A 12,074-nucleotide genomic window follows, 5' to 3' on the forward strand; every position below is an offset into this window, starting at 1 on the left:
TACGTGTGTGTGTGTATGTGTTGTCATCAGTGTGTTCCCTTTTCTGCAGAAATATATTCAGTTTTCAGTCCCTGTTTTAGCTCAAGTATGCTTGCTATACAAACATATGTGTGTGTTTGTAATGTGAGTTATATCAATTCTGTCCTATATTCATGTTTCTTCTTTTACATTAGATAAACATATGTGTTCTAGTATTGTTGTTTCCCTTCTGTAATTTTGGTATGCTTGTGTCAGTGCTTCCATTCTCTAGTAAATCGATAAATACCATAAAAACAGAGAGTAAAATCTGAATGTACCTTTGCTTGATTTCATTTTCCTTGTTGACGGTTTTCCGGAACTGTCTTAGATAGTTTATGTCATTAGTTTCTTGTAATCTTCTCTTATAACTATGTTACCTAGCTCTAGCCGAGCCTAGCCGCTGATTTGTCTAGTCCCTGTGGAGAACATGACATCCGTAGTTTGGGCGTAAAAACCCCACTGTACCTTCAATTGATCATTTTGGCGCCGTTGCCGGGGACTAGCATCGAGCGATTGTGCGAAGCTATAGACTAGGCTTTGTATAATTTTTGTTTAAATTTCCAATCAAATTTATTTCTGTGTTTCTTTTACCTTTTTACTTTTTTTTCTTCGGCTTATTAGGGTACTAACCCTCTCACTAGTGTTTGATGTTTGTGAGTGTGTGTAGGATATCTTACTAGTTGTAGGCTGATTGACAGTTGCACTTGAACATATGGCTTTAGTACGTGATCTTTGGTTGCCAAGTTGTTTGGCCACGATGATAGGGCCAATTTGGCCATCTATTGAGGCCGAAAATTTTGAGTTGAGGCCTGGACTTATTGCTCTCGTCTTGCAAAATCAGTTTAGAGGATTACCCAATGAAGACCCTCATGAGCACATTTGTAATGTCCTGGAGTATGCCAATATTGTTCAGTACCATGGCGTTTCCCAAGATGCTATTAAGTGTATGTTGTTCACATTCTCTCTCAGAGATGCTGCTAAGGACTGGTACTATTCTTTGCCATCAATATCATATACTTGGGGTGATATTTCACAAGCTTTCTTGCACAGATATTTTCCACTTTACAAGCAAGCTGCAATTCGTGACCAGATCCTTAACTTTGCACAAGATGGAAGTGAGAGCTTGTATGCAGCTTGGGAGAGATATAAGTATTTTCTTAGAAAATGTCCTAATCATGGGCAAAAGGATTGGTTAGTGTTACATATATTCTATAGAGGGCTGACACATGCTTCAAGTGATCTTATTGATATGTCAGTTGGTGGAACAATCATGAACAAGACCGTTGAGGGTGCAATTATTCTCATTGAGAGCATTGCCTTCCACCAAATGCAATGGAGTTATGAAGGGCCTAGTTCAAATCTGAAGGTTGCAAGCTGTGTGCAATCAGAAGCTGTGTGTTCCATAAGTGAACAGAAATCATCCATTGTGCCTAATATTCAAAACCAACATGTTTCATTCCAGGAACAACAACATTTCAGAACTAAATTAGAGCCTCCATATAGAAACATTGATCTTACTTCAATTATCCTTGATGATTACGATATTTTCCAAGATGATGCACCAACTGTTGATCAGATGGATACCATAGTAGCAGATCCAATACCTCATGGCAATGAAACTGTTCAGAATGAGTCAAAGTTGCAAGAAGAGGTTTATGAGGAACCTACTCTGATTGACGCTAAGTTGAGACAACAAGATATGGAGAAATTCACTTGTGTTAGTCAGCTATGTGACTGGTGGAATTTAGACGTGTCACCAATTGCCCACACTTATGTTACAAGTTTATCTGGACTATTTGTCAAGAAGAAATCATTAGCTCCACCAGTGGTTACCTCTATCACAGTTAAAGAGAGTATCTCAGAGAAGAATAGTGAAGATGAGATTCCAACTCCTGCATATACAACTAAGCAAGTCAGAGACATTCCAAGGAGAGAGATACAAGAGGTAGAGTCAAATTTAGAAGAGTTGATACTTCAATATCCTGAGAAGGTCCCACGTGTTGCTGAGCTGCATGACTGGTGGAAGTCAACGGTATCACTGTTGAAACTTAGCAGTGATGGTGATGAGGAGAACATTGCTCAGAAAGACAGCAAGGTAGTGATCTCACCACCCCTACTAGATCATGTTAGTAAATATTCACAGATGGGGACACTTTAGACTCGATTAGGTGTTGCTGGTAGTAGCATCATAGAAGATCCAGAGGAAGAGATACCTCAACTTTAAGAAGATTTAAAGAAGACAAGGAACAAGATGATCCAGAGATTGAATACCCAAATGAACAAGTTGAAGATCCAATGTTTATCTCTTTCGAAGAAGTAAAAGAGGCTGTTGTAGATGAAGATGAAGAACCCGAGATTCATTTGCCTATTGTCATACAAGAGCGTGATGTGTCAGGTTCATCCAATCCTCGTAATGACATGTCCCATTATGTTTTGTTTGATTCTACCTTGCTTTACATGATGCCATCACATAAGGTAGATTTGAAAAACTATTTGCTTGGACATGATCATACACACCTTGTTAGTTGCACTGCTGATATCTTTGTTCATGATACTTATGTTCCTGATGCTATACCCATGCTTAATGAAACGTGTGATTCTAATACTAGCATTGAGCTTACTGATTTCTACTATCCTAAACATGTGCTTTATAGCTATGCTTATGTATTGGATACTCGATTGATGACTTGGAGGGTATTATCCCTACCGCTTGAATTGTCTCTTTTGTGGAGTGTTCTTTCAGGTTTTTGCTACTGCACCATTTACTACATGCTGACTAGGTTCGAGGTGACATCCCTTGGGACCCCGGTGGATTCAAGGCATGGTGACGAGGAGAAGCAAGGGGGCACACACGAAGAAGAGTGAAGCTGGAGCATCCATGAGGAAGCAAAGGAGAAGAGCTGCAGTTTGTGAGAGTGATCGAGCGAGTGTTACTTCATTAAGCCCGGTGAGCTGTTTCATGACCCATTCTGAATATCATAAATACATGCTGAATTCTATTGCTAGTTGGGTTGCTTGAGCCAGTTATTACTTATTGTCAAGCTGAAATTCACCTTTGGCATCATTCATAATGTGAATTTGTGAACTTAATTTCTGAATGCCTTGTAAACTAGTGATCTACACCATGCATGCTTGGCTGAAATTAGTGAGAACTATTAGTTTTGAGTGCTCAAATCCCTAGTACACTAGAAAACTTCGTCATTTTCTGCATTTACTATGATACACCTAGATCACCATGTTTAGATGCTGAATTTGTGCTAAGTGTGTTCCCATTGAGAGAAATCACCTAACCACTATGGATTAGCATGCTATGTTCCCTGGATTGGTAGTATGTGAACCAGACATGGTTGAGTGATGATTCTTGTTTTTGTTCAAAAAAATATTATATCTTATAATGAATGATAAGTCTGACTACCTACAGTAGCATGTCATGTTCCCTGGATCGGTGGCATGTGAAATCGGGTTAGCTTGGGCAGTAACTAATAATAAAAAATGTAATTGTTGAACCAGGTGTATACCATGTTCTCTGGATCGGTGGTGTTCCTTTAGGGAGACAAACAAAAAAACTAACTAATTATTGGTCGAGCCAGGTGTATACCATGTTCTTGGGATCGGTGGTATGTTCCTTCGGTGCGACTGATAAAATATTATCATTACTTCCTTCAAATTTAATAAATGGTTCAAACACAATGTTATATTTCTACAAATAAGTGAATTAATTCAAGTTCCTTTGGTTCTCAGGATCATGCTCTCTTTAGGAACCATTTGGCACAGTCATCACTTAAACTTGTTGATCTTCTTTTATCATTGTAAAAGTTTAAAATGGTCAAGTCTACTAGTATCCTACTGCTTTGTAGCACTCTAACCATTAATTTTCACTAACTAAGCCTGAAGCATGCACTGTTTAGAGATCTACTTCAGTGGGACATTCTCCAGTCAGCTCACTGTTCATTATCTAGCTCTTGTCATATTCCTTTGCTGGAGGATAAGCAAAATTTTAAGTGTGGGGGAACTTGATAAGCACATTTCTTATATACAATTTGGGCACACAAATTCACCATCTATTGAAATATATCCATCCATTCTTTCTACGATTTGTTGAATATTTGAATGATAATCATAAAAGAGAATGTTGACTAATGAATTGTTTATTTTGCAGAAAAGTGCGCAAAGGCACTATAATCGTCAAGACTTCTACTATGTGGCTAACGAGAAGAGAGAAGTGTATGAAAGAAATACGTCAAGGCCTGAGCGTGAAGGAAAGAAGTAATGTAGGGGAGCAAACTAAAAGAAGAAGAGGATCTTCTTGGGAAGAAATGAAGAGAAGAGGAGGGCCAATGTGCAAATGTGGCAGATCAAAGAGGGGAATGAAATCCCTAGCCGCACCTCATTGCAAATCGATCCTGGCTACACATCTCTCTCCCTCACCCCTCCTTCTCCACCTCCGGACGCCGCCACGGCCAGGCTGGCGTGGTGGTGTGCCTCCGCGACCTCCACCACTCCACCCAGCACCACCATTACCTCCATCCACCTGCGCCACCCAGCCATCTATTCACTCATCTTCACCAGCGCCACCATCTCCACCACAGCGCCATCACTCCACCGCCGCACCTCGCGCGCCTGACCAGACGGGTGTTTGGGTACCCGCGTGACCCTGCCTTCTGCCGCTGCTCCTCTTCCTTCTCCTTCTCCCGCGCCCTTCTGCTTGCTTCTTCTCCTGAGTCTTCATTGCTGCTCCTTTCGCCTATCCCTCTTCTGCTCGCTGCATCCTTCTTCTCTGAACCTCCTTTGTTGCTGCTCCTTCTCTGAATCTACAGCTGCTACTACTCTCTACTGTTGTTGTTCTTCTTCTTGCGCCCCTGTTGCTGCTCTCTTCATCCCCACGCTGCTGTTGCTTCTCTTCTTCTTCTATCCCCAACCCCTGCTGTTGTTCCTTTCTCTTGCTGCGCCCCTGCTCTTCTTCTTCCACAAACCTTGCTGCTTTTAAACTCTCTCTCTCTCTCTCTGTGTGTGTGTGTGAGTGTGTGTGTGTGTGATTTCTATGTATCAAAGACGTGTTAGACCTGGTGTTATTCAGACTTATGCTTGTTAGGTTGTACTCTGTTGATCTGCAAGAAGTAGAACAATTTATTTTCACTTTTGTTGATGTGTAAGAACTAGCTATATATGTCATATATATTCTGTGCTAGCTGATGATTATTGTCTCGTTTATTGTTCATGTACTAGCTTGGTACTTGTGATATATATATGTGTGTGTGTGTGTGTGTGTGTGTGTGTGTTGTCATCAGTGTGTTCCCTTTTCTGCAGAAATATATTCAGTTTTCAGTCCCTGTTTTAGCTCAAGTATCCTTGCTATACAAACATATGTGTGTGTTTGTAATGTGAGTTATATCAATTCTTTCCTATATTCATGTTTCTTCTTTTACATGTTAGATAAACATATGTGTTCTAGTATTGTTGTTTCCATTCGGTAATTTTGGTATGCTTGTGTTAGTGTTTCCATTCTCTAGTAAATCGATAAATACCATAAAAACAGAGAGTAAAATCTGAATGTACCTTTGCTTGATTTCATTTTCCTTGTTGACGGTTTTCTGGAACTGTCTTAGATAGTTTATGTCATTAGTTTCTTGTAATCTTCTCTTATAACTGTGTTACCTAGCTCTAGCCGAGCTTAGCCACTGATTTGTCTAGTCCCTGTGGAGAACACGACATCCATAGTTTGGGCACAAAAACCCCACTGTACCTTCAATTGATCACACGACAAAAACATCCGTGTCTCCAATTGCGTTTGAATCCTCCAAAACCTTCCCTTTACATTCTTGCAAGATGCATGCTTTACTTTCCGCTACTCATATACTCTTTGCATGCTTGCTTGAATTGTGTTAAGATTGTTTGACTTGTCCAAAGTTGATAAGATCTGCCAAGAACTAAAATTGGGAAAAGGCTAGATTTTTATTTGGTCAAGTAGTCTAATCACCCCCCCTCTAGACATACTTTCGATCCTACAAGTGGTATCAGAGCTTTGGTCTCGATTTGCTTTGATTTCCATAGCTTTTGGTGGTCATAGCCTTGGTTTCACAACCTAGGAGAGTATGGCGTCTAGCGAGGGAAATTACCACGGTAGAGGTCCTTACTTTGATGGCACAAATTTTGCTAGTTGGAAGCTTAAGATGAAAATGCATATTCTTGGACATAACCCCACCGTTTGGGCTATTGTGTGTATTGGCTTGCAAGGTGAATTCTTTGATGGGAGAGAACCGAACCGTGAAGCTACCGCGGAAGAGTTGAAGATGCTACAATACAATGCTCAAGCTTGTGATATCCTCTTCAACGGATTGTGCCCCGAAGAATTCAACAAATTCAGCCGTCTTGAGAATGCAAAGAAAATTTGGGATACTTTGATTGATATGCACGAAGGTACCGACTCCGTCAAGGAATCCATGTTGGATGTGCTTCAAAGTCAACTTGACAAGTTCAAAATGAAGGATGGTGAAGGTGTCGTTGAAATGTACTCTAGGCTTGCTCTTATCACAAATGAGATTACCGGCTTAAGAAGTGAAGAGATGACCGACAAATTCATCATCAAGAAGATCCTAAGAGCCTAGTATGGAAAATATGATATCGTATGCACATTGATCCAAATGATGCCAAATTACAAAGATCTCAAGCCAACGGAAGTCATTGGAAGAATCGTTGCTCATGAGATGTCACTCAAGGATAAGGAGGAGCTCCATAACAAGTCAAGTGGTGCTTACAAAGCCTCATGTGAAGCTCCCACATCATCAAGTGAGAAACAAACCATCAATGAAGAATTGAGCATAATGGTGAAGAACTTCAACAAGTTCTACAAGAGTAGAAGCAAAGAGAGAAGTTCCAAGTCAAGGTCCTACAATGACAAAAGATCTTCTAGTCGAGAGTGAACCTGCTACAATTGTGGAAGACCCGGACACTACTCCAATGAGTGTACGGCCCCCTACAAGAGAAGAGAAGATTCTCCCAAAAGAAGAAGTAGAAGAGAAGAATCACCATCAAGGGAGAGAAGGAGTAGGGATGATCGTTATGAACGAAGACCCTCTCGGAGAAGCAAGGATTCGGAAAGGAAGGCCAAGTCATCAAGTAGCTACACAAAACAAAGAAATCGAGCTCATGTTGGTGAATGGGTATCCGGATCCGACTCCGACAATCACTCCGAGAGAAGCTACCACTCCGACTCCGAATATACTCAAGATGAAGGTGTTGCCGGTCTAGCACTTGTGTCAACCAACTCCTACGACATATTTGATTCACCAAATGAAGGAATTGGAAGATGCTTCATGGCCAAAGGTCCAAAGGTATCACACCCTGAGTATGTTGATTTCAATAGTGATGAAGATAACTTGTTAGGTGATGATGATTTACTTGTTGACAACTCTAGTGATGAATGCTATGATGAAACGTCAATTAATCATGCTAATCAAGATGAAACGAATGACAATGATAAGGAAAAGATTGAGTCTCTAACTAAAGAACTAAACACTCTTAAGTTAGCTCATGAAATTATCTTAGGAGATCATCGAGAAATTTTAAGGACTCATGAGAAATTACGTTTTGAGAGGCTCAATCTTGAGCAAGAGCATGAGTTCTTAAAGGCAATCAATGATGATCTTCGCAAGAAAAGTTCTTCTTACATTGCCAAGCGTTTACTCTTATCCACTTACATGCCTCAAGTCAAGTCTAGTAACAAGAACAAGAAGGATTCTTCCTCTAGTAGTAACAATATTCATGCTAAATCCAATATTGTTGCTTCTAGTAGTTCTCTTGATTCCACTAATGATTCTATTAGCCAAGTTACACTTGAGAAAGAAAATAGCTTATTGAAGGGAATCATAGAGAAAGGTGTTTACAAGAGCCTTGCCCAGAGTAAGCAATTTGAGGAAATTGTACGCAAGCAAGGAAGGCACCGGAAGAACCAAGGTATAGGTTTTAAACAAAAGTTCAATGACAATGGAGTTGAGTGGGAAGAAGATCAATACCCCAAGATGAAGTTTGTTCCTTGACAAGAGAAGTATGATCCTACTTCTTTCAAAGGGACACAAGCTCAAGATGATCTTCCACCACAAGACCACAAGGAAAAAGGCAAGGACAAGCTTCAAGAGGAAATTGATGCATTTGAAGAAGCTCCTAAGGCCTTGGTCAAGTGGGTTCCCAAGTCTACGTCAAGTTCCACTTCATCAAGTACAACTACAACTCTGAGGATTCCCATCAAGATGGTGTGGATCCCGAAGAAGAAGAACTATAGAGTTCTTAAGGGTGACTCCGCCAACATTCTTCACTCTTATCATTTTGGCAAGAACAAGTGCAATCAACTTCCACATCTTGCACTAGTTCAAGGAGTCACAAACCCTCTTATTGGTAAGACAAGGGACAAGGTAACCTAATGCTCTCATAGACATCATCTTGTGTGTTCATCACTCTATGTCTATGGATATCCTTGTTTGGTCCTTGTGGGACTAGCTCGTGTAGGTATTGAAAGTGCAACTCACTCCAAAGGATAGCTCCGAATGATCTACATCAACTTAGAGCATCCACATCTTCAAAACCTACATGAAGTCATCATCGACAAAACCCAAGGTTAGTTCATCCCTCTTAGGGGGGATCTCACATCTAGGGGGAGCTTTACTCTAAGAATTGAGCTAAGGCAACTCTAATGGTGTGAACACAACAACGCTTTATGTAAAAGTGGTAACCCCACTTGTGCTTAAACGATGAGTATGACCTATGATCAAATGTTCTCATTTGACTCCTAAGTCAATATACTCATATATAGATGACCTAGTCATCGCCAATTGCTTGATAGATGCTAGAATTGTTTGTGCATGCTTTGCCACATATTTCATTTGTTATTTTATTGTGTGAGCATGTTGGTTGCATAATTTACTAATTCGAGGACATCCACTTGTTGTTTTGATTGATTGGTTTCTTTTTCTCTTGCCAAGTGGATGGACAAGAATGCCTAAGAACCTTCTCTATCTATCTATGCTTTTCTTGTCTCAAACTCTATTCATGCTACATCACAAAGTTTGATCAAGTCAGATTCGAACCACTCTGTGTGAGGAGCACTCGGAGTCCCCGATTCGTCATAGACTTAAACTTCCAAAACTTCATTGTGCGTTTTGGCCTGACCAACTCATCCATTTCGGTCATCCCGAGAGCACTAAGTCGATCTAGGTTTTTAATCTCGGTGCAACCAATTTGAACTTTTCGGTCACACCGAGTTGCAGGAACTGCTTGCAGTTATGCATCTTGGTGCCACCGAGTTGTTCCACTCGGTCACACCAACAGGGTCAGGCTATATATACAAATGGTATCTTGCCACGATTGAGATCACTCTATCCAATAAAAACACTCCGTAGTTTAGTTGTGGATTGAAATTTTAGGGTTAGGTTTCCGTCGAAACCATCTCGGACCGACCGAGTTGTTGAAATCGGTTCCACCGATTTGGATCAGGCCATTGCACATGTGATTCTCGGTCTGACCAAGAATTGCAAATCACTGTGACTGTCGGGGATATACCCCGCGGCGTGAACCGGCCGGAAGTATAACCCGGCCGGACTAGGCGTTTCATTGGTAAACCGCCAGAGGATTGGCGACTTACATGTCTGGCGGACCACTGGTATGACGATTCACGAGTCAGAAGACTCATTGGTGACCGGTGCGTGTTCCAGATGGATGACAAGGCCCAAGGCCCAGCAGGGCGGTTTATGCTAATGGTGGTCCGGTTTAAGAGAAAAGGTGTATTTCCCTTATAAGGAGTCAAGACCCAGACTTGTATCCGGTTTGTATTAGAGATAGACTAGTCCTAATCCGAATAGGACTCTACATGTAACCCGCCCCTCCAACATATATAAGGAGGGGCAGGGCTCCCCAAAAGGGGAAGATTGACAAGTTCCACGAGTTAGACAAGTTAGGTTTAGACAATAGCTCTCAAGATAGAGCACTCTTGTAACCGTGATCATCATCATCATCAATATCAATGAAGCAGGACGTTGGCTTTTACCTCCACCGTGAGGGGCCGAACCTGGGTAAAACCTCGCGTCTCTCATCCCGCTCAACCCCTCTCAAGCTACCACATAGATGTGTTGGCCTCGCGACTAAGTCCTGACACTAAGGACATCTGCCGTGATAATTCCACGACAGTTGGCGCCCACCGTGGGGCCCGCGCACGATGGTGTTGAGTTCTTGAAGGGATCTCTTCAGGGATCGAGAAGCTCACGATTGATCAGATGAAAAAAGATGGTTTGATGATCAGAATCATGACTAACTTTGAAGTTTATAGCACAAGATTTGAGATCAAGTTAGGGTTCCATCGTCCACGCCAACGGACGTAACGAAGCAGTCCGTCGAAACCGTTTTATATGCCAAGACCGAGGTTGACAAGGAGTTGATCCACTGTGCATATGCATTGAAATCGTTCTAAGGTTACGACTAGATCTGTCAAGCTCCGAGAAAGCCAGACGTGACGAAGCAATCAGCGATAGTACAAATTTACCCGTGTACAACCGGGGCCAACCATCGGATCTTCGCGGTCAACCTCGATCGGTTGTTGATAAAAAAAATAAGAAAATGGCCACGACCCGGAAACGGAGCCAGCCACGATCTGGATTCCCCTTGCGACGCTTCTGCTATGTTCCGCGCGTGTGAGCTCAGGCGCTGGTTTTCTGCGCCCTTCGCCAACTTGCGTGCGCTGAGTCCGGTTCCGCCTCCTCCTCACTGCAGCTGCCGCGCCAAAGTCTCCGCCGTCCATGAGCCGCCTCCTCCACTGCAGATCCCCGCGCTGCTCCTCTCGTGTGCCCGTGCCCTTGCATCTGAGATCGAGCCGCCTCTGCTCCCGCCGTCCCGCGGTGTCGGCCACTTGCAACTACGGCTGAGCTGCCATGCTTCGCCTTGCCCTCGCGACTCTCCGCACGCACTGGCTGCCGCCGCGGTGGGTGGCTGCCGGCTGCGCCGCGTCGCCTCCCCGCATCGGCTGCTCCTCCCATGCATGTTCGCTCGCTGAAGCTGGTTTCTGAACCCACAAGTTCTGCTGCTGGATGGAGAGAACGACGCAGCAAAAGCAAAGTTGCAGTTGTTTGAAAAAAAAGGGGACGATGCAACGGCGTCTGGGACTCTTGGCTGCTGATTTTTCTGACGCCGACTCAGGAGTTTCTCTCTTAAAAGCAAACCCCTCTTCTGCCCGTTAAATTAAAGAAAAAGAAGGAACAGAGTGAATTCAGTGCCTCACTGAATCGTCAAGCAAAATCCATCGGATGCTCTCTGTACTAGTGCTGTGGCCGCTAGGATTGTTACTCCCGTGGAGATTATCTGCGTAAGGATAACAGTTTTTGGGAGGATAACATTTTTTGCAAAATTATCTACGGATGCCACGTACTGATCGTCCATCATCTAGACGAATCAGGTGAAATCCATCCGATCAATTTTTATGATATTTTTTCATTCTTTCGAGAACAATTACTCTCGTTTGTGATCTTTGTGCAGGAAAATTAATCATTATAAGAGTGACTATCATGCCACAGATACGAAGAGCACATTGCTGGCGTCTGTCTACACCGACGATCGACCGTGCCGGTTTACAATGCCCGCGGCCAACTCTCCGTCTGCGCCAGTTTACAACGCCCGTGGCCGACTCAACCGTCTGCGCCGGTTTACAACGCTCGTGGCCGACTCAACCGTCCACGCCGGTCTACAATGCCCGCGGCCAACTCTCCGTCTGCGCCGGTTTACAACGCCCACGGTCGACTCTTGCAGATATATCAACAAATCAGAGCCATACCTGCTCATACAAATTGTCCAATGGACGTGTGCAAGTCGCTGACCTGCGGTCCAGTTTATTCTAACAAACCTGGAGCGGATCGTAATATATTATCAGCCTCCATCAGATGGCTCAATGGTGTTATCACAAATTCATGAACTCCGGGTCATTGGAGGCAAAAATAACCCGCCCCTGGAGGCTACTGCCCTATTGGAGAAAATTTGAAGGCCGGCCGAAAAATTTCCAGTTTAAAAAAGTGATTGACACT

The 12,074-nt window shown here is 42.9% G+C and overlaps 1 protein-coding gene and 1 non-coding gene across 2 annotated transcripts; one reads left to right on the plus strand and one right to left on the minus strand.

Moving 5' to 3' along the window:
* The first annotated feature begins 730 nt into the window (after positions 1 to 730).
* LOC147979808 (uncharacterized) lies at positions 731 to 2,883 on the plus strand. The gene is made up of 3 exons (XM_087515355.1): positions 731 to 2,113; positions 2,203 to 2,413; positions 2,762 to 2,883. Exons 1-3 carry the CDS (start codon positions 731 to 733, stop codon positions 2,881 to 2,883), a joined length of 1,716 nt encoding a protein of 571 aa, XP_087371481.1.
* Positions 1,093 to 1,200, minus strand: LOC147979809 (small nucleolar RNA R71). The gene has a single exon (XR_015600060.1). It is a non-coding gene; the product is annotated as a small nucleolar RNA R71 (small nucleolar RNA).
* Positions 2,884 to 12,074: the final 9,191 nt, after the last annotated feature.

This window comes from Triticum urartu, chromosome 3A (assembly GCF_056163025.1).
Source record: "Triticum urartu cultivar PI428250 chromosome 3A, HENAU_Tu73, whole genome shotgun sequence".
NCBI classification, from domain to species: Eukaryota; Viridiplantae; Streptophyta; class Magnoliopsida; order Poales; family Poaceae; genus Triticum; species Triticum urartu.